The sequence below is a fragment of the Centruroides vittatus genome, unplaced genomic scaffold (genome assembly GCF_030686945.1).
Source record: "Centruroides vittatus isolate TY-2023 unplaced genomic scaffold, ASM3068694v2 contig_979, whole genome shotgun sequence".
Taxonomy (NCBI): Eukaryota; Metazoa; Arthropoda; class Arachnida; order Scorpiones; family Buthidae; genus Centruroides; species Centruroides vittatus.
Genome location: NW_027122650.1, coordinates 942,057 through 966,366, shown reverse-complemented (window position 1 = coordinate 966,366; position 24,310 = coordinate 942,057). Strand labels below are relative to the sequence as shown.

Sequence of the window (24,310 nt, the reverse complement as noted above, 5' to 3'; positions counted from 1 at the left end):
GTTTAATCTCAAGAAAGAATTATTGTAGGAAGTTCTCACCAAATCACTAATACTTAGGCATCTTTAGTATGCTTCTAAGCATTCTCAATCAATTCACTGCCCAAATAAGAGCCAACTCTTTCACCAACTGCAATTGTGACTTAATCCTCTACTAAGACTTATTAGAGCAGATGGACACCATCATTGATTACCAAGATCAGATTACCACCTGGAAGCAGCAACTGGTCACTTTTATCACTGATCATCTGTGTCCCAACTGTTTCCAAAGATATTCATTTCCCAATTCTTTCTAGCACAACTGTTCCTATTGTTCATGACTCATGATATGCAACTTTTATCATCAGCAATTTATCAATTGGTGATAGAGCTAAGTCTAATGCTGAAGAATCTTAAGAATCACTCAAGATCTGCTGGATGCCTTAACTTCTTACTAGAACTCATTTCAGGAAATGGGAACCTGCAATTGAGGTAGTTATTGTTGCAACTGTCACCAAAAATCTAACTGGTTGCCACTGGATATCAGATCTAAAATCAATTGTTTCACACAGTGCCGCTTCAGAACAAATGACTTTCTAACTTTACTCTCTGAGCAAAGGCTAACATCAATATAAAACACTATATCTACACTAGGAAACAGCTCTGGTCAAACAAATCAGATTCAGACTAATGGTAGGTCATTGGTGAGAAAGTGAATAAAATGGGGTCAACATTTTATCCACCATACAACCAAACAATTTCCCACCTCTCTCCTGTCATATTAAAATTTTAGAATTTTTTGAATATAGTTAATATTTGTAATAAGTTTATCAAATCTAATTGATGTTAGGAAAATTTGTGATTTACTATGATGACATTTTTTGTACATAAAACTCTTTTACTTTTTTATTTGCAACACTACAATTCTAGAAGTTAACGAAACTTACATTCATCAGATTAGGTTTGAAACAAAAAGTTTTGAAAGGTAATTTTTAATTTTATTGAAATGAAAATATTAAAAGAATGAATCATTCATAATCCAATATAAAGTAACAAACTGAAAGAAAAGTGTAGGAATAAGTTAAATAAATGCATTTTACAACTAAGTTATCCTCTTTCTCTGTGTACTTCTAACTACTCTATACTGTGTAACTCTTAATTTAAATATATATTTTTATATTGATTGCTACTTTTAAATAATCAAAATATTATATAATTTCAACATTTTCTAATTTTATTGCAATAAGAATAAACAGTAGTTGCTAAAGATAACTTTTTTGTGTTGTTCTACTGTCTGAGACAGAATAAAATGAAAATTTTACACAGTAATTTATAACTTGATTTTAATATAAATTATTTTTTAAAATCAAATGTAATTACATTTTAAAAGTTATCTATTACTATTTACATCTGTACATATTTTCCTAAGACTTTAATTTACATGATTAATTTATATCAAAACTGTAAATTGTTAAGGCATTTGTTATGTCAGTCAATTTATAGTTTAATACTTGCCTTATATTTGAAAAATTAACTTCAAGATATTTTTCTTGAATTACATTATCTCTTCTTTCATTCTTTTTCTTTCAATAAGAATTTATATATTTCCACACAAAATTAGTAAAGATATTTTGCATTTCCTTGTACTTACTAATTTATCATCAAGCTAGATTCCTTTTTTTGATCAGAGAGAATTGACAGTTTAAAAGATGAAGGCAAAGGGGCAAAATATTTGAAGTAATTTAATAGTAGTTCATTCATTCAATACTAGTAGAGTATGAATTAGGATTTCTGGATCCTGACACCATTTTCATTATTTTCTGTGCACTATATTTTGTGGATTTCAACAAACCTGAAAGAATTATTATATTATTATAAAAGTTCGAGCTGTATTGTATCAATGACACAATACAGCTCAAACTTCACACTCAAATATCACATAAAAAGAAAGTAAAAACACACTGAGTGCGGTGTTAACAGTTTTTTGAATTTCATTCACCTGAAGATGAACATAAGTTTCTTGAAAGCTTCAATAAAAAACTGTTAACACCACACTCAGTGTGCTTTTATTTTCTTTTTAAAAGCAATGTTTATAATATGCACATTTTAAAATATAATTTTAACATAAAGTTTACATTTACACTTTTCAGTTTTCAAAAATACACTTTATTGAAAAATGGGTTTTAAAATTATTATAATAATAATAACAATAATAACAACAGAAAAACACATTATTTGATGCAAATTTAAGATAAATGTAATTATGCATAAATTTAAAAAATGTATTAATTACAAAACATGATATCAAGACTAACGAATCTGACACTGATAATGATGAAAAATGCCTTCTTTAATCAAGAAGAAAGGAAAAGTTATTAAATGGGTTATAAAAATATAAGAAAAAATAAGAACTGAATAGTACATGAAAACTATAAGTAATTGATAACCAAAACTTTAACACACATTTCTAAATGCTGTTAAGTGTAAATCAGTTATTTTATCCTAAATATATTGGATGTAATTTTGATAATATACTACAATAGGATCATAATACTAACAGGTAACTACCGGCGTTGCTCGGGCAAAAGTAACAATAGCAAAGATTAAGATTATTACGTTATAGTCAAAAAACAAAAAAGTAATTTCATCAACAAACTAAATATTTCTAAATTAAGGTCAAATTTAAAAATCAAATGTTCTAAGATTGTTCGATTTTCATCGAATGTTCTAAAGAAGAAAGGTCGAGAAAAACCAAACTAATCTGTTTAAATTTGAAAATTGAATATGTTCTAACATATTACTCTCTTTTCTTTTTTTTTCCTTTAGCGCCCGTAAATCTTGCACGTCTCTTTCTCTTGTTCTCCATTGTTACTTAACACTTCCATTGTTACTTAAATTTGGTGCCCTGTGTACTAAATTTCAACTTTCAACTCCTAACCGTTTTAGTGAAAATTAAGATTATCCTATTATAGTAAACCTGATAGTTACGTAACACTTTCATTGTTGACACTTCCATTGTTGATGGAAGTGTTAAGCCTTAATCCTGTCCCTCTCCCCCACGGGGAGGAGTTTCGAAAAATCCCTTCTTAGTGTGCGTTCTCGTGATGTACCCTAACTATGTACCAAATTTCAACTTTCAACTCCTAACCGTTTGGACTCTGCACTGATTATTATTATTATCAACTCGTCTCGATTATATATATAGATATTATTATTAAGTTAAAATTATCAAATGTTGATCATTTTTATTTTGTTTTTCAAACTGTAAGAAAGATGTCCAATTTTGAATAAATTGTTTTCCTGTCTTTACATTAAAAAGTTGTCGTCAAAATTAATAGAAGAATAAATTTAATAAAATACAGTGATGAGATTTAAACTGTAAGGCCAGGAACACACGTGCATAAAATTGTGTGGCAGAAAACTGAATCAGAAATCAGCTTTCAGTTCAGTTTCAGTTCGCTTTTATGCCAGAACACACATACATAAAAATTCTGGCCGAATAGGAAACATCGCTGCCACTAACAGTGCTAATTTTATTAATTTTTCCTCTCATATATCTATCCCTTCATACCTTGAATTTTTCTCCGCTTCCTCTGCTATAATATAGAAAATTTAAATTAATATACTTGTATTCCAAATTCAAATAAAGAACGTGTGATCTAAACACTAGGCCTATATATCGATTCTACTAGACCTACCAGTTATTTAAAATTTTGCACCTATAACCATCCGCAAACGTTGTTTAAATACATTGTCTTTATACGTGACACTCATGTGGTTGAACAGATTCAATAAACCCCTCTATTTCATTTATTTTTTGTTTTTTTCGAGACCGTCGCAATTATAAGGTTAACCCTCATTGCCGCCATTGTTAGAATAAAAACCACGTGTTGACTTTGACGTCACAGAAAAGACTTCTCTTTATTGGAGAAATTTTACAGCATAAAAAGTAGAGACATGCTCTACTCTTTTTTCAGTTCTGTTTCAGCCAAAATTTCAGAAAAATTTTTACGCTTTCTGTTTTATGCTAGATTTTATGCCGAATTTTACGCAAGTGTGTTCCTGGCCTAACTATGGGTTATAAACAAGGACCTACCTAAGTTGCAATTTCTGTGAAATTGTGAAAAGTGCAAATCTTACCATTTTATGCAAAATATTGCAATTTTTAGAATTATGCTTTTAATTGGATTTTTACTTACTCCAATTCAAAGAGTTCTAATTTAAATTTGGTTTGTACATTATAGATGTCTGATAAGAGGTTTTGTGTACTTTATTTGCAGCTTCATCAGTTAAACAATACTCAAACAAAATGATGAGTATAACTTAAAATTTTTTTTTTAATTTTTAGAATGTTTTAATAGATAATTATACATCACAATGTCAGGATTCTACATTTATTGTTTTTTTAAAGTTATTTACTTATTTTAGATGAGTAAAGATAATTTTAGATGAATTCACATAGAGGTATTAGTTGATCTGCTGGAAAGAATTTGTATTTGTTTAAATTTTGAACATGTTCTAGTAAACATAGGTTAAAAATTGGGATAGAACTGTACTTGAGAAATACAAAATAGTCAGAACTTTTTTGAAGTTTATCAGATGGGTAGGGCACCTGGCAAAAAGGATCTGGGGAAAACACTGAAGTAAGTGAATGTTCTGTGAATTATTATAATTTAGAGAGTGAAAAAAGTAGGCTCTCAGTTATAACAAATCTTACAACAAAATATCATCAATTTTTACAATAAAATTAGTTTCTGGAAAGCTATTGTTTTAAGTAAACCATCCTATTTCCTTTAAGTACAGTGGCGTAACATGAGATTCCTGGAAACACAATTTTAACTATATAATACCATACATAGATAATCAGTGAGAAAAGACAGCACATATGACCGAAATACTGTATATAACAAAATATTAATTGTAAAAATGGAAGGGAAACAAAGTGAGTGATCGTAAAACAGCAATTGTAAATTGTTAATTAAGTTTTTAAATAATAAAATTTTATTTACCTGCAGTTAATAATCCTTTTAAGCTCTGCTTCCAACTATATTTCCAAACAATTTCTCTGATAGCTGTATAAAAATTGTATTTATCAATTAAAAGTATTAATTAATAAAATATTTGAAAAACATTTTTCACATATAATTTTTTCTTTAATTTTGAATATAGTCAAAAAACAGTTCATAAAAAATTAAAAACTCAAAGTTTTTTCAAAAATAACTCTGCATTAAAAAAAAACTTTATAACTGGAAGAATATGAATGATATAATTTATTATAAGGTTTTAGAGCCTAATAAAATTATAACTTCTGATGTAGATATTAAATAGCCAAATGTTGCAATTAAATGAAGCAAGTAATCAATTGTCTTAAACAAGAATAATACACTCATATCAGTTTGATGGTGCAACAAACAAAACAAATTGAGAAACAAATCTAAAATTACCATCACCTCACTCATGTTTGATTTCTATTTATTTATATCATTGCATAATTATTTATATGGTATTTACCATTTAAACGTTCTGAACTTCTTAAAAAGTGAAATATGATATTATGAGAAAAATAATGTTAGAAAATGCTTAACAAAAAGGAATGCATGAGACATCAAAAGTTCTTGTTTAGATGTTCAAAAACATTGAGACTGAGTTCTTAGATGTATTTCTTTCTTTTCCAAATAATTATTTAATTAAACATTTTACATTTAATTAGTAAATCTAGAATTCTTTCTTATAAACAATAATCCCACAATACAGTATGTATAATTATTTTTTGAGTCAAAACCAAAACATTTTTATTCAGATGGAATCAATAAACTTGTGAAGTGTTAAAAAAAAAGGTAATTGAAAATGATAGAAATGACATTGACATTTTTGAGTGAAAAAAGTAGCAAAAACAAGCCAGGAATATTTTATTTGAAATAAAATTTAAATGATTTCTAATAACGGTATGATAAAGAATATATGCATTTAAAGTAAATTGAATTAAAACATTTGATGACTTCAAAACAATAAAAGATGTTATTGTTAAGCAGTGCAAACTTATTAAAAGTTTCAAAGTATCAAAGTTATTTAATTTTTCTAACAGTTTTAATATTGTTTTAAAGATAAAACATACAGTAATATACATAAAAAATATTGAGCACACTGATTAACACTTATTAACAATCATCTAATTTAAGAGTTAAGAGTTTTTCAAAATAATAAAGCAATAGAAATTAATGATATAATTGTAGTCATAAACATTAGCTAGAATGTATGATCAAAACAAAAAATTCAATTAGTTGATTTGTTATTCATTTGTTAAGTAAAATTGATCAGTATATTTACATCTGATGATTCTTTTGATATTGGTAAGTCAATCCTAGAAAATTAATAAATATGAGAATGTAAAAATTTAAGAATTTAAAATATAACAGTGTGCACACCAGAATTTCCCAAATTCAAGTCTCAGTTAGTATTAAATATTTATATAAATTTGGAAAAAATTATATACTGTCTTGTTTACTAGTCTTACTATCCTAACATTTATGCTTTCACAAATATAATTGATTAATTGCAATTTGTAAAAAAATAAATGATTTGCAAGAGAATTTTGTACATTTTAGTGCATATGTGCAAATTTGCTGAAAGAATATATTATATTAAAATTACTGCATTTTATTTAGCTAATTTGAAGTGATAGAAATAGAAGTTAACTTTAAATTTATTTATTTTAAAGAATGTTAAGGAATAACTGTTTGTTTAAATATTACAAAATAAATAATTCTAATAATAATAAGCTTTTGACTTTCAATAATACATTTTTACTTCAGTAATGGTAGATGCTATGTATGTGGTAATGATAGATGTGACATTGTCAAGTGCATGTAGAAAAAATGTACACATTTTCCTATTAAAATTAGAAGAGTCGTGATTTATTCTGCAATTTGTCTAAACAAATTGTTAAGACAAATTGCAGAATATTATTATAAAATTATAAATCATATTTTAAATAAAGTTGGCAATCTATTCAATTTTTGTAGATGATTCTTACTTACCCAACAACACAGAGGAAGCAAAGCAAGGACTAAAAAAGGCCTTTGCCTGAAATGTATATGTAGTCTAAATAAAGATTCCAAAAGGAAGCAGTAGTTGTGTGTTCTTTGATAAATAAAAATTCTAAAATCATCTACAGACATTATAAATATATTTAGCATCTACACCAGAAGCTTTCAAATTAAAGTTTTTAACAAATTACGAGCCGTCTTTGATTTAGCTTATTATGTAATGTATCTATTATTTAGATATAAAACTTTGAAATTTAACAAAAAAAAGAAAGTTTTTCAAAGTAATTATAAAATTCAAATTTTTTAATGTTGTTATAAAATAACACAATTATAAATAAATATAAAATATTTGTACATTTGTATTTTAATTCATTAAATAATAATAGTATGATTAACATTAGTAATTGATTTAATTTTAGATATTTTTTAATTTATTTCATTAAAAACTTCATCAAATTCACCAAAAAATTAGTTTGAAGAAATTTATAATTTGCTTCAAATTGATATACATTATGCTAGATGTTTATATCAAATGAATATAATAATTTACATTTATTTCATTTTGATATATTTAAGGTATTCCTTGATTAACACAACTGACCCTTCAATCCTACTGCATATATCAAAATCACGTTAATCAAAATACAGTATCTATGTTAAGTAAAGACAGCTGATAAAGCCACGTAAATTAAAACTTCTGCCGTGTATATAAAAGGATTGCTGCAATTAATTTTCTGTGTTAAGCAAACTGCATTTAGCAAGGGACACCCTGTATTTGAAACAAAATAAGAAATTTTAGCATTACCTTTTAAAACAAAATCTTTACAGTTTGGATCTTGAGAGATTGCAAAAAGAACATCTTCCATATCTTGTAAGTAACCATCTCTATTCCAGAGTGTTGTTATATTTAATCTAACCGTTTTTGGAAGATGAGTAAGATGATGAAGTTTGGCATTTGAACTGCAGTCATGCTATACAAAAAAAAATCAAACTGGACTTAGACTTTTACATTCCATTTCTAATAGACTGCATTCTAATAAAAATACTACCTCAATTCCTTCTGATGTAATGTGTAAATCATTCATTGATTTCAGTACAGGTTCATAAAGTTGAGAAAATGCATCAAGATTAGGATGGACAATATTCTGAACTTTATTTTTATCTTCTCCAAATAACATTCTAAAATCTCCTAAAATTTAGAAAATTAATTTCTATTTGTTAAGAGATTTGTATTTCTCAGTTGTAATAGTGACAGCTTATTTTTTACACTAATAAAAACACAACAACTTAATAATTAATTCAAAATAAAACTTCAAAATTAAAAATTTATTAGTTTTTAATTTAACTAAATTATTGTAAACATGAGCAAATATTTATTGTGACATCATAACAATGCCAGGCAGCAATTTTTAATCATATTTTTAATTTATTTAATTTAAAAACATATGTTCTCCTCTTCAAATTAGTAGTGTCTTGCCCCTGTACATCACACTTTTCCTGTTAGCAATAGTAATACCAGTCATCTAACTTCTTTCAGGGAAAAATTTTTTAATTGAAATAACATAACTTATGGAACTTTTGGAAGTTCACATATAGTTAAATCAGGGCTCCTGCCTTCCATATGTGGTCTCAGCTTTCATCTAACTCCATTCTTGAGATTAAGGAAGGACAGATAAAAGAATGACAGTGGGAATTTATAAGTCTACAATTTTTTCAAATTGCAGTCCTACAATGTAAAGATGTTTTACATTTTACTATTATTAATAACTATAGTATATCCTATCCTCATTTTATGATGCAACATGTTATATCTTCCTTAAAGTTATAACAAGATGCCCACTCAAAATCCCCAAAAAAATTTTCATCTATTTCCTGGTTTTCTCAGTAAAAATTCAAATTTTTCAACTCATTTTTAACTTTTCAGAAGGCATTTTACTATCATACTATTCACATTTTTTCCATTATAAAATAAAGTAAACAATACTAAACAATCCATTTCAGTTTCAATCTCTGTAAAAAACCCAATGAAAAGCAGTGATTAATTATAGTGTGTGAGTCATTCAATTTCAACTGTAAATACTTTAATGGTTTCTAATGAAAAACTGAGTTTCAATTTGCATTAGTCCAGATTGTGTACTGTTATGTAAAAATGTAATCCCAACACAAAAAGCTATGAGTATATTCTTAAAATCAATATTTGAATTTAATATATTGTAGTATTTAAACATCAAATACTTTCTAAAACATACTTTCTAAACATACACAACACTTTTTAAGAATGATGAAAGTGAAGTACATAACACAGTCAAATAAGAAAACAGATTTTAAATTATAAGAATATGCATTTCACTTTGTACTTTCATTGAATTTGAAATTAAATATACTTTCAACTTCAATGGTTTATTTTATATTATTGTAATTATTAAGAGTATGTTAAATAAATACAAGGTATCTCATAATGGAAGATACAAGCTGATAAGATTTTTTTACATAAAATTAAGACAAAAATCCTTAATAATGCAGAACAATATTTTTTGATAATTTCAAAAATCCTTCTAATTTTGGATGCCACATAATTAACAGTTTGGCAGTCAACAACTTAAGAGAGCCAAATAACACTTGAATAATATCTTCATAATTCATATATACAGAATATACAAGTTCAAAAAAATTTGTGCATCAACATTTTAAAATCTACCATCAATTTGTTGTTTGAGAGTGAATGTAGTGATAACATAATTCCACATTTTAAACAATTAATTAATTTGCATTAATTTAGATTTTCACTGATACATTAATTATATGTAAGAAAAATGATTAGATTATATCACTAATGATAAAACTGTCCTAATTCATGCTATTTTATTCAATCACTAAACACTTAAATTATTGAATATCAATCATATATTTGACTTAATTTTTTTCATGAGAGGATGTCAGAGTGTATTCATTCAGGTAACTAATTGACGCAGAGATTTCTCTAACAGATCATCAAGATGTCAGACATAATCCATCTTTTCCATTTTGTGATTTATAAGATAGAACTCTATAATTAGTAAAAGAGTTCCTGTTTTCAACTAATTCTATAATATCAGTCAAGTAGGCCTAACAAAGGTGTTGTTACGCCTACCAAGCAGAAGACAAAATTGCTTTGTTTTCTGCTTGGAAGGATTGGTTTTTCCAGAGGGGGGTGAGGCAGGATGTAATTTTTACAAATTCATCATGAATCCCAAACAGGAGCAGACTTGAAGGTAAGATACTAGCACAGCTTCAAATTGGACCATCATAGGTCAAGTGAATCCCTTAAAAGAAGGGACAATGATCAAAAAGGTAATTCTTGAGTTGTTTTTGTCTGGCTTTAAAGCTTTGAATAGGCTTCAAAAAGAACAGTTTTTTTGTCCGAACCATCAACCAGTAGCAACAGAACACTACAAACTCATCTGCCAGTACAATCCATTTAGAAAATAAAGAACTGTCCATCAAACACTGGTCATAAGGTGGCTATTAATTCATCAACCATATATTCTAGAAATAATTAAAAGAAACAAAATATTGCATTAATTTATTAAGAAAGTCTATTGTAATTTTAACCTACAGTTGTCTCTTATACTCTTATATTACATACCTCAAAGCCTGTTACCAGTGGGTAATTAACATCAAAAACGAAAAACTTAAATTTTACGAACATTCTCAATCCTTCTGAAGTTCTTCTTCAGGCAGCGATGAATTTCCATTAGAATGTCATTGAATACGAATATTATTTGAAATTCAAATACGTGATACTCGATGAAGCTTTACTAGGCATGCGCACTATATACGTAGTATTGAGGAGAATTTATAACTCTTTGTAATCCTTTGCAATGGAAAGGACATTCTTAACTGGGATAGACTCCCAGGAGTTTATAACATCCCAATAAAAGATCACAGATGCGATAGAGAGCTCATTTACATTGGCTCTTCGAAGCACTCCTTGGACATAAGAATAAAAGGGCACATCGCAGACATACAACACTCCAGGACCACCACAGCTCTGGCTATTTACGCCAGTGATCCTGAGATAAAGCCAAACTTTAACCAGGCAAGAATCATCCTCAGCATACCATACACTGAACATCTAAAGTGGTTGGAGGCCTTATATATCTACAAACTCAGCAACACTTGCATCAACCACAAAGAGGAATTAAATCTATCCGTAGCATGGCAAGCGCTAGTAAACAAAGAGCTATAAATTCTTCTCAATACTACATATATAATGCACATGCCTAGTAAAGCTTCATTGAGTATCACGAGTTCGAATTTCAAATAATATTCGTATTCAATGACATTCTGACGGAAATTCGTCACCGCCTGAAGAAGAACTTCAAAAGGTTCAAAAACTTTTGTGAAATTTAAGTTTTTCATTTTTGATGTTAATCACACACCGGTAACAGGCTTTGAGGTATGTAATTGATTATATTCCGGTGTTGGATAAAGTGAAGTTATGATAATTAGTCTCCTATACTTACATCACTAGTTATATTATATATTGTATACCAAACATTTCAATATTTGTACCATATTTTTGTACAAATAACCCAATGGGTTATGTGTTTAAGACAATTTGAAAGCAGGTGTGGGTTATATGATTTAGATTTCAATCAAAAATTCACACATATGGAACAATGGAACAATGCAGCAGGATATACAGTGAGACAACAAGTCATGTAGAGATTTTACTTCTGTTATAATAATTTTCTGCAGAGTATACACCATTGCATGTTTTAGGCATGAAAATATTGTAGTTTATCTGAATCTGATTATAGAATAAAACATTTATTTGGGTATAAAACAATATAAAATTATTAAAAATTTATCATATAAGAAACCTGTTTTATTCTTATATAAATGGTATATGAATTAATTGCAGAAATAATAATTAAAATATGATTCATGTTTCTTCACAAAAAGTGTACAATATATACAAAGTTAGACTTTGAAATAATTTTAATAAGTTTTAAATAATTATTTTGTAAAAAAATACCTGTATATGATAATTCTGAAACTTTAATAAATAATTGTTCTTTGGTAAAAGCTTCAGGTAAACATAATAGAGCAGCATGAATAGCACTTTTTAAGTTAGTATTCAATGCTTCTATTAACTCTTGATTTGAAGGTTTATATATAAAATTCACCTAAATAAAATAAATATTAAATCATTAGCAGGACTATTTATTTTGATTAATACTACGAGGCGTGTTTTTAAAGTAAGTACCGTTTTGAAATATAAAAAAAACAAGCAAACATTTTTAACAAAATTTTTATTTATGTGAAAGCCCATATTTTACACTACTTTTCTACATAATTCCCATTAATATTGAGACACTTATCATATCGTGGGACCAGCTTTTGTATTCCATCCTCAAAGAATGTTGCCGCCTGATGAGACAACCACTGCAGAACAGCCGTTTTGACTTTGTCGTGATTGTTATGGCGCTGCCCTGCCAGATGCTTCTTCAAATGCAGAAACAAATGATAGTCACTTGGCACTAGGTCGGGACTGTATGGAGGGTGGTCTAATTGTTCCCAGCCAAATGATGTGATTAGGTCTTGAGTTTGATTTGTCGTATGTGGATGAGCATTATCGTGGAGCAAAACGACACCCTTGCTCAGTAAGCCCCGTCTTTTGTTTTGTACTGCACAACGCAATTTTTTTAAAGTCTCACAGTATGCAGCTGAATTGATCGTTTCACCATGAGGCAAAAAATCAACAAGCAACACTCTGTATCTGTCCCAAAACACCGTGCACATGATTTTCTGAGCAGAAATTGTTTGCTTGAACTTGACTTTCCTTGGAGATGATGAATGTCGCCATTCCATGGATTGTTGCTTCGATTCCGGTGTAACGTAGGCTACCCACGTTTCATCGCCTGTAACAATACGGCTTAAAAAATCATCTCCCTCGTCACTGTAGCGCTCAAGAAAAGTCAATGCACTGGCCAAACGTTTGGTTTTGTGCTCCTCCGTCAACATTTTCGGCACCCAACGGGAACACAACTTCCGATAATTTAATCGTCCGGTCACAATTTCATAGAGAACACTTCTTGAAACTGCAGGAAACTCTTTAGATAAAGATGAAATCGTGAATCGTCTGTTCTCTTTCACTCTACAGTCCACTTTTTCAATCAAATCGTCGATAATGACTGAAGGTCGCCCACTTCGTTCCTCATCGTGAATGTTTGTGCAGCCATTACTAAAGGCCCTAACCCATTTTCGTACCATTCCATCACTCATAACGCTTTCACCATAAACTTCACTGATTTGGCGATGAATTTCAGCCGCTTTCGAGCCTTTAGCACTGAGAAAACGAATAACGGCACGCACTTCGCAGTCGGCGGGATTCTCAATGAGCGGCGGCATTTCAATAACACACAAACAACAGTAAACACAGTCGACTGGCTCCGTAATGGCATTTGTGGCTTCCCAACAGATGTAGGTACACAGCGCGCATGCACTAAGTGCCAACTGCAGCGCTCCAGCGGCATTATATTAAAACGGTACTTACTTTAAAAACACGCCTCGTATATAAGAATTTCATATCCTTTTGGATAAAAATTATAAAATTGATTCATAGTTCTTGTATATTTCAAATATCTTATCAGTTATTTTAAATCTCTTTCTATCATCTATTATTATTTTTAATAAATTGTAATTAAAATGAAACAAACTGGTTTATGAAGACGTCCACTGGCATACAACGTATTCCAAATTTTAAGATCTTGTAACAAATCTTTGGTGCTAATTAACACCATATTTAATCATCTAAAAAAATATAAAAAATATTTTAAAAAATAATTATACTAGATTTTATACATTGGAACTAAAATCTTTTGTATATCCAACAATTTATTAAATAAAATGAGCAATTATTTATTGTGGCATCGTTGCAATGTCAGGCTGCAATTTTTAATCATATTTTTATTTCATTTAAAATATGCGCTCTCCACCTCAAATTAGTACTGTAGTGTCTTGTCTGTGTACATCATACTTTTCTATTATCAATGGAGTTGTGTCAACCATCTATTAACTGCTTTCAGGGAAAAAGTTTTGAATTGAAATAACTTGACTTCCAGTTTGCATTGGAAGTTTGTATATAGTTAATCAGGCTCTCCTGCGCCATATCTGCTCCATATCCTCTCTTATCTCTCATTATCCTCTCTTGTCTTTCATCTATCTAACTCAGTTCTCGAGATTAAGGAAAGACCGACAGAGGAACAGACAGAAGACAGTGGGAATTTATAGGTCTATAATTTTTCAAATTGCAGCCCAAAAAAGCTGTTTTTAACAATGACTATAGTCCTTTGCATATTACAAGAGTTTGTAAGATAAAGATAGCAACTATGAGGCTAAAAATTTTTGTTTGTTTTAATAAACTGCTTAATGTACAAAAGTTTTTGGTTTATATGAAAAGATATAAATTCTAATAATTTAATTCTTTAGATATTATAAAATTTGAAATAATTACCTTGTCTTGAGCTGGTATTAAAGTATTAAAATACATATTTGCTCCATAATTTTCTTGAATATATTTTATTAATTTTGCTGACCCATATTTTAAAAATGAATAATCTGCTCTGTTTTTAATTAAGTTTTCAGAATGCCATGCTAAAGAATCATCCACAACAATCACAAAGTCAATCATGTTTTTCTGAAATTGATAAATTATTTAATTATTAAGATTAATTATTAAAGAAAATTTAACATTAATTAAATTATTAAAAAATAGAAAATCATAATTATAATCTAATTTTCTCAATAAAAATAAAAATATTTTTAAATATGCTCTTAAGTCAGTATTTGAATCTTCTGGTGTTGGGTTTAAATGATGTAGAAAATATTTAGTTTAAACTTGACTTCTGTTTATAACTAATTTGAAAATTTAATTAAAACAAGATCTGCCATTTAAATAAATCATCATTCAAAAAATAAATAAATAAAATTGCAATTTTATCAAAACTACTTATTTATTTATATCAAATTATTTTTATAAGTGTAATCATAAAAATGATAAAATAATAATGATAAAATGATTCAAAATGAGAATGATAAAATAATTCTGGTCACATACAACCCATATCTCAAATTGCTCAAATACCAAGATAGCTAAAAAGAGCCACATCCGCATCACTTACAGAAGATGTGTTTTTTTATTTAACATCTTACGTAACGGAAAAGACCATCCTGACCGGGAAAGACTCCCCAGTGTATACAGCATCCCAATTAAGGGTCATAGATGCAACAGAAACCTAGTTTACATAGGCTCTACAAACTGCTCTTTAGGAGTTTGATTGAAAGAACACTCAGCTAATATACAGAATGAGAAGACCACCACTGCTCTGGCCATTTATGCCTCAGATCCAGACATAGAGCCAGATTTTAATCAGGCGAGAGTTATCTGCACCACACAACACGCACACCACCTTAGGTGGTTAGAGGCCATGTGCATCTACATAGCTAGCCTCAGAGATAATAATTGCATCAATCACAAGGAAGAGATAATTCCATCAGTAGTGAGCATGGCAGGCGCTTATGGACAAAAATTTTTAAATAGTGTCAATTACTGGAGAGTGCATGCCCAAGATGATGTAAGCAAAAGGCACATGTTTGTTTCAAATTGAGTTATTTGATCAGCATTCTATCAGGAATTCAACATTACCTGAGGAAGAACTGGTTAGGTTTGAAAACGTTAGTAACGAACTATTTTTTCGTTTTTTGTAGTCATGGGAGAACACACTGGTAACAGGTTTGAAGGTTTTGTTTATTTACTGCATTCCGGTGTTGAGTTAGTGATGTTTTAATGTGTCTTAATTCTTTTTGAAAATATGAGTAATTTAAAATTTGACAGCTTTTAAAATATTTAAAATTTTTTTAAATAATTGTATTCAGAAAAGTAATATAATTTTTCTTCAAAAAATTGACAGCACATTTTCATCAATCTAAGGTGGAGAAATTCACAAAATAAAATCTGAAAATTCTTGATTTTCTTTTTCTTTATTAAGTTAAGTCAAAACCACTTAAATTCTTCAAAATATAGTAGCCTAATTATTCCCAGTACAATAAAATAATTTATTCCAAAATACTTTCTTCATTTTAATCCTTCACTGAAATAAAGTGACCAGATTTTGAAATGTAAAACGTGGGACATTAAACTGGACACCCTAACAAGACCTCAGATAAGTCACATGATCAATTCTTTTAGATCATCTTTGATTTTCTAGGTTTCTGACAATATCAAAGACAATGTTACAAACAACCAATGAACATTTTACTTATCTGTATACTCTTGTTTACAAAATAATGATTTCCAACAACAGTAACATTAAACATTTAATTATGACACTGAGCATAGCTTTGTTTGCTTTATTTGCCTTTTTCTTAACTAAGATAATTAGCAAAAACCAAAAACTTTTCATAACTGATCAGCAAGACCATGGTACTTGTATGGGATGTATATTCACTGTTCTCCAACAGACAGCATTACCAGATTGAACAGTAAATCATCAATTGGGCTACTGTTTATACAAATTTGATATTAAAAAGTTTTTACTCTATAACTTGTATGTAATTCATCTTTGACTTAATTCAATGAATATTTACTGTTGTAGTTTTGAATCTATATATATAATCGAGACGAGTTGATAATAATAATAATAACTCTCTCGTGGTCACCACCTGGTCGTGGTGGGAAAGCCCAGTAATTTTACTGATCCATAGGGCAATGCAGGCTGGAGCACAAGCTCCTGGTAGGGACACCCATGCCAGTAAGGTCTATGGGGAGAAATGAAGCTAAGAGTGACCACACCCACATTCTGTGGTGATATTTATTATGGTAATAACTAGATCAAAGTGTGATACCGGCTCGGACGTCACCCGGGTTAACAAGGTCTGCGTTCGTGGGTTAAGCAGAGGCTCATGTTCGAAAAATAGGTCACAGTCTCCCTTGGTTACTGGTGGCGAAAGCAGCACCGGCCCAAGCATGGCTACTGCAATGCCCTCAACAGATGTGAGGAACCAAGCCAGCCTTGGTGTTTCTGTGGCAATGCATCCACAGACAACAAAGGCTGGAAAACCACGCCAACGGATGAAATGGACAGTAGAAATGAACGAGTTTATCATCCATACTTACTACACCATCACAAAACTCGAAACAAACATGACAGCATACAGACAACAACTACACCATAGATTCACACAACAGTATCCTCATCTCACTGTCACCGAACAAAGGGTTGTTGATCAAAAAAGAACAATTATACACAACAACCTTATTCCACAAACAACACTTGAACTTATTAAACAACAGGTTGCTGATCAAATACATTAACAGACAGAAACATCTAACATTAATGAAGATCACATAACCTGTCAGGATAATCCAGCAGCAAGCATTGATAATAACATACATACAACAATTACCACTAACAATACTACAGACACTTCCTCATCCATCACTGATAACATAGACATGGATTTAGTTAATACACTCTCACTTATATTTCAGGAAACACTTACTAAATATACAGGCACAGATCCCACACAAAGACCACAAATATCAAAAATAATCACGTCAAAGGAAGTAAGGAAAACACTAAGTTATGTAAACACTCACCACCACACTACATTCATTCAATTTCTACACTCGCAGACATTCATACATTAGTTTATGCTGGGGCAGTCACAATAGTGACACACCATGGGTTGAAAGTACAATCACAGACAAATACACAGAAAACACAAATTCTATCACAAGCCTGCCTGGCAGAGAAGAATAGAAACACAAATAAATGACATTAGACAGCAATTAGGCAGGCTAACACAATACACTAAAAACAACATAACACCCAAATTAAGGAAACAGCTCAAAAACATTTTCAAGAAAATAAAAACACACACAAAACATGATCATCACAACACATGCATTACAGAATACATTGATACACTAAAACAAAAACGTGCTACAAAGCACGTAGACTCAAATGATACAAAACATGTACACTACGAAAACAACAAAATAAATTATTTACAAACAATGAAAAACTCTTTTACAGACAAATTAATAACAAAGCAAACACTGATACACAGCACAGTGGCACACTAACAGAAGAAGAACTCACAACATATTGCTCTTCTCTTTGGTCCAGTGCTGTCATGCACAATGCTGAAGCAGGCTGGATCAAAGAGGAGAACAGAAACTTACACAACATACCAACTATGCCCTGTGCTGAAATAAACATACATGATTTCCAATACACTGTTAACAGAGCACACAACTGGAAGACACCTGGTGCAGACAACATTCACAATTTCTGGTACAAAAAGTTTACATCACTGCACCAGGAACTAGCTAAACACCTAGCACACATCATCATCAATCCACAAGACATGCCAAATTTTCTTACTCGGGGCATCACCTACATGAAACTTAAAAACAACAATACCACAGACCCCACACAATACAGACCAATTACATGTCTTCCAACACTCTACAAATTATTGACATCATGTATCACAAACAAAATATACAAACATGTTGAAGAACACAACATTCTTACGGAACAACAAAAAGGTTGCTCGTAGAAACCACAGGGGATGCAAAGAACAGTTACTCATAGATTCACTCATTCTACGGCAAGCACACAAACAACACAGAAACATACACATGGCATATATAGACTACAGAAAAGCATTCGACAGTGTTCCACACAGTTGGCTGCTACATATCCTACACATGTACAAAATACATCCATCACTCATTGCATTCTTTCAAAAAACTATGCAGCACTGGAGAACAACACTACATCTCAGGGTTAGTAACACTTCCATACAAACAAACCAAATTTTTATTAGGCGAGGAATTTTTCAAGGAGATTCCTTGAGTCCTCTCTGGTTCTGCTTAGCCCTGAATCCATTATCCAACATGTTACAACAACACGCAATATGGTTACAATATCAGACATGAAAAAACAACACAGTTTACACTGTCACATCTCATGTACATGGATGACATAAAACTTTATGCATCCACACAAAAACAACTTCATCAACTCCTACAAATCACACATTCATACACCGAGAACATACAAATGGAATTTGGCCTAGATAAATGCAAAACACTTCACATAGAAAAAGGAATCCTGAAGAAAGAAGATTTTGCACTTGGAAATGGAGACGTTATTGAATCCATGGAAGAGGGCGAGTTCTACAAGTATTTAGGATTCCAACAGGCCAAACTAACAGAACATACACAAATAAAGCAAAGATTAATTAAAGAATACCAAAGTAGGTTAAATGCTATTCTCAGAACACAGTTAAATGCAAAACACACAGTTAAAGCAATAAACACATATGTCATCCCAGTACTCACATATTCTTTTGGAGTTATACATTGGACTCACACAGATCTTGAGCAACTTCAAAGGAAAACAAGAACAACACTTACTAAGCATAAACATCATCATCCTAAATCTGCCACAGAAAGATTAACCCTTCCACGTAAAGATGGCGGACGTGGCCTGATTGACATAGTTAACCTTCACTACAAACAAATACAGTCACTGCGAGAGTTTTTCTACATTAAACAAGAAACATCACAATTACATAAAGCAGTAACTCTAGCAGACTCAAATAACACACCATTAAACTTACACTCACATCATATGGACACAACACAACATATAGAAAGCATAGACACCATTAAGCAATCGTGGGCTCGAAAGGCACTCCATGGCAGGCATCCTTACGACTCTGGCCCAGGATTTTGTTGACAAAACTGCGTCAAACAGCTGGTTAGCTCGGGGATGCCTCTTTGGGAAGACGGAAGGATTCATGATTGCCATACAGGATCAGGTCATAAATACTAAAAACTACAGAAAACACATACTCAAAGATGCAACACTCACAAATGACACATGCAGAAAATGTCACATCATGCCAGAAACTATACAACACATCACTTCTGGTTGCAAGCTCTTGGCACAGACAGATTATTTACACAGACATAATCAAGTAGCAAATATAATACATCAAGAGCTTGCAAAGAAACACAAATTAGTAGACATCCACAAACCATACTACAAATACATTCCACAGACAGTATTGGAAAACAACACGCACAAAATGTACTACGACAGAGCCATAATCACAGATAAAACAATATACCACAACAGACCAGACATCACACTCATTGACAAACACAATAAAATCACATACATTATAGACATATCCATTCCAAACACTCACAATATACAAAACGCATGCACTGAAAAAATTAGCAAGTACACAGAACTCGCCCATGAAATAAGGCATCTATGGAGGATGGATAGGGTGCTTATTGTACCTGTTGTTTTCTCCTCTACAGGTGTCATACCACACACACTACACAAAAGCCTGGGCACATTACAATTGAATAGAAACACATACATCACACTACAGAAGGCCACTATATTGAATACATGTCATATTGTGAGAAAATTCCTGAATACAGACACACACACTGATACATTTCTTTAATTTCTGTTTTGGTTACTATGCCTTGACTTTGGTCCGGCATAGTACACAGCCACTGGTGTTAACCGAATATATCTCACTTAACCCAACATAATAATAATAATAATAATAAGCACAGAGCCCAAACGGTTAGGAGTTGAATGTTGAAATTTGGTACGCAGTTAGGGTATGTCACGAGAACGCACTAAGAAGGGATTTTTCGAAATTCCTCCCCACGGAGGAGAGGGACAGGATTAAGTCTTAACACTTCCATTGTTGATGGAAGTGTTAAGTAACAATGGAAGTGTTAAGTAACAATGGAAGTGTGAAGTAACAATGGAAGTGTGAAGTAACAATGGAAGTGTGAAGTAACAATGGAAATGTTAAGAGCCCAAACGGTTAGGAGTTGAAAGTTGAAATTTGGTACATAGTTACAGTACGTCACAAAAACGCACACTAAGAAGGGATTTTTCGAAATTCCTCCCCACGGGGAGAGGGACAGGATTAAGGCTTAACACTTCCATCAACAATGGAAGTGTTAAGTAACAATGGAGAACAAGAGAAAGCGACGTGCAAGATTTACAGGCGCTGGAGGAAAAATAAGAAAAAGAGTAATATGTCAGAACATATTAGATTTTCAAATTTAAACAGATTAATTCGGTTTTTCTCGACTTTTCTTCTTTAGAACATTCGATGAAAATCGAACGATATAATCAGAACACGTCGTGAAAATCGAACAATATTAGAATATTCGATTTTCAAATTCGACCTTTCTTTAGAAATATTTAGTTTGTTGATGAAATTATTTTTTTTTCTTCTGTGACTATAATGTAATAATCTTAATCTTCACTATCGTTACTTTTGCCCGAGCAATGCTGGGCCTATCTGCTAGTATAATTATAAAAGTCAAAAAGCAGAATATTTTTCACAATTTAAAAATAGGGACTCTTCCAGGTACAATTACAACTCTGAATGGGATGATTGAGATCTTACCCGTAGAAGCAAAAAAGTCAAAGAAACCATACCTCCAATGTGACCCTTCAGGAGATACAGCCTACTTCCAAGTTGCACACAACTAGAAGTCACATCACTTCACTGTCTATGCCGGCTTTGATTGTTCGTGGAGTATTTGATGTTATATAGTTTTAGATGTTGTTTGGGGGCTCATCCCTATGTGGGACTTCAGTGGAAGTGACAGCAAGCAGCAAAAAGTGCATAACTACATGCGGAGCATGGAGAATAGACAGTATACCGATTCATGGTAAAAAAACAGACCTTTGGAGGTGAATATCTCACAAAGGGTTACATATACAGATATTGTTCCATTCAATTTTTTGCTCGTACAGGGTATATATAACTGGGGTTGACAAATCCCTCATTCAGAGTTCTCATCTTACCCTTTATACTGAAGCAAAATACAAATTAACTACAAATATAATTAAAGTGAAAATAAAGGATTATATTTTCACTTCTTTCGCTATATTTCTTCTTTTTTAAATATTGTATATACTAAAACCGTATTTTATTTCTTTTCACGTGCATTAAATAATTGAAAACAGTACTTTTTAATGGCAAGTATCCAAATCTCTTATAAAATAACAGTTTATTAATTGTACAAATCATAATAGTACCTTAGGTTCATTGTTTTTTGCTTGTCTAAATACACCGGAACCGTAAGCAAATGCTAAACTACAATTTTTACGATCGGGAAATCGTGAAAGTAAAAGTTCCAGAGTTTTATTCATAACGAGAAGTGCCTTGGAGGCAGCCATGTTTATTTTGTTACGTAATCCCCTAGCGTCAATTTAGAGAACTAAATTTATTCATTTAGATTTTAATAATAATTATAAATAAAAATTTCGAAAGAAAAAAAAAAGTAGAATTTCTTTAAGTCTGAAAGCTCTAAAGTTCGTCAAAAAATTAAAGAATAAGTTAAACGTATAATAAATCAGAATCGATTATAAAATGCAAATTAAAAATCATAAAATATAAGTAAATTATGTATTGAAATCGAATATCATTATTTTTGTAACCCGAAAATACATACGGTCCTTAAATAATTATTCCATTTTCATTTTTCAAATTTTTATAAAAAAAATAATAATAAAAGAGCTACATATCTCGATAGGAACATTAACATAATCAATATTGCCATTAAAATCTCATCAGAGAATAGCGGAAACTTTCAGAAAATGCTCTCGAAATAGTGTTTAGTTCATTGTATATTCACCTACGGTCATTAAAGATGCGTTATCTCTCTTCATTAAAAATTTAGTAATTACCTTCGACAAAGGAATCTGTTTCAAAGCAGATCATTAATTTAGGCTTAATAAATAATGTAATATACTGGACTTCTCGCGTGTATAAGCTACATACGTAGTACTTGAAGGTATAACCGATTGAAGAGATTTCATGAGACAAACTTTAAGTATTAATGAAATTTATATTCAATTAAAAAATATACTGTGTAGCTGAAAACTTATCTATGATCAAAAATTCTATTTTATTTACATATCAATATAAAATTGTTTGCATACTATAACAGCAGAAAAGGAAAACAGTTTTCAAATTTTTAGTACCAAAAAATTGATTTTAAATACTCAGAACGATTAAAAAATTGTAATACGAATATATTAATATTATTATTTTAAACTCTCTCTGTCCTGTGGACACTAAGAAGGCTTTTTTAAGCAAGCCAATTATGGGTTCTGCCGGGTTCACAATGGGGCGTCCTGTTTGGTAAGAGACTGGATCCGATATATCCGAACAGACCACGAACACTTGTATAACTCTATTATATGCATTTCCAAAAGAATATAGATTATACCGAAAATAGAGATTGACCAAAAATATTTTAGGGAGATAGATTTATCAATCACGATTGATCCGTTGGCGCCATTTGAATAGGATATGGGCCTATAGGATATTGACTTATTTTATATATGTTATTCATTATATTCCAACAAATATATATATATATATTTGTTGGAATATAATGAATAATATAAATAAAATAAGTTAATATCCTATAGGCCCATATTGATATATATATATATCTATCCTATAGGCCCATATTGATATATATATATATCTTTGTATACCTTGTATACCTTATATATATACCTTAGGGGCAGGAGGACCCAATTAACTATATAAGAATTTCTGAAGCAAACCGGAAGTCATGTTATTTCAATTTAAAACTTTTCCCCTGAAAGATGTTAGATAGATGATCCACACGACTGTATTGCTAACAGGAAAAGTATGATTTACTGGGGCAAGCCACTACTAGTTTGAGATGTAGAACAAATATTTTAAATGAAATGAATTTAAAATATGATTAAAAATTGTAGCCGGCGTTGTGACGATGTCACAATAAATACTTTCTCGTATTATATTATAGTATTTGATTTATATAACGGTTATCTTACGTAAGGGTTTATCACACCGAGTGACCAATCTAACACATTTTAAAAATTCCTTAAATTGTGTACAGTAGAGGAATAAAGAATTTTTAAAATGTGTTAGATTGGTCACTCGGTGTGATAAACCCTTACGTAAGATAACCGTTATATAAATCAAATACTATAATATAATACGAGCAAGTATTTATTGTGACATCGTCACAACGCCGGCTACAATTTTTAATCATATTTTAAATTCATTTCATTTAAAATATTTGTTCTACATCTCAAACTAGTAGTGGCTTGCCCCAGTAAATCATACTTTTCCTGTTAGCAATACAGTCGTGTGGATCATCTATCTAACAT

General features: G+C 30.7%; 1 protein-coding gene across 1 annotated transcript; it reads right to left on the bottom strand.

Annotated features, from left to right (window-relative positions):
* Positions 1-1,302: 1,302 nt before the first annotated feature.
* LOC136985778 (phosphatidate cytidylyltransferase, mitochondrial) lies at positions 1,303-22,332 on the bottom strand. The gene is given in 9 exon segments (XM_067283132.1): positions 1,303-1,828; positions 4,986-5,048; positions 7,828-7,993; positions 8,072-8,211; positions 12,043-12,193; positions 13,727-13,801; positions 13,803-13,820; positions 14,524-14,706; positions 22,175-22,332. Coding segments are annotated over 9 exon segments (1,032 nt in total). The 5' UTR covers positions 22,316-22,332; the 3' UTR covers positions 1,303-1,733.
* Positions 22,333-24,310: the final 1,978 nt, after the last annotated feature.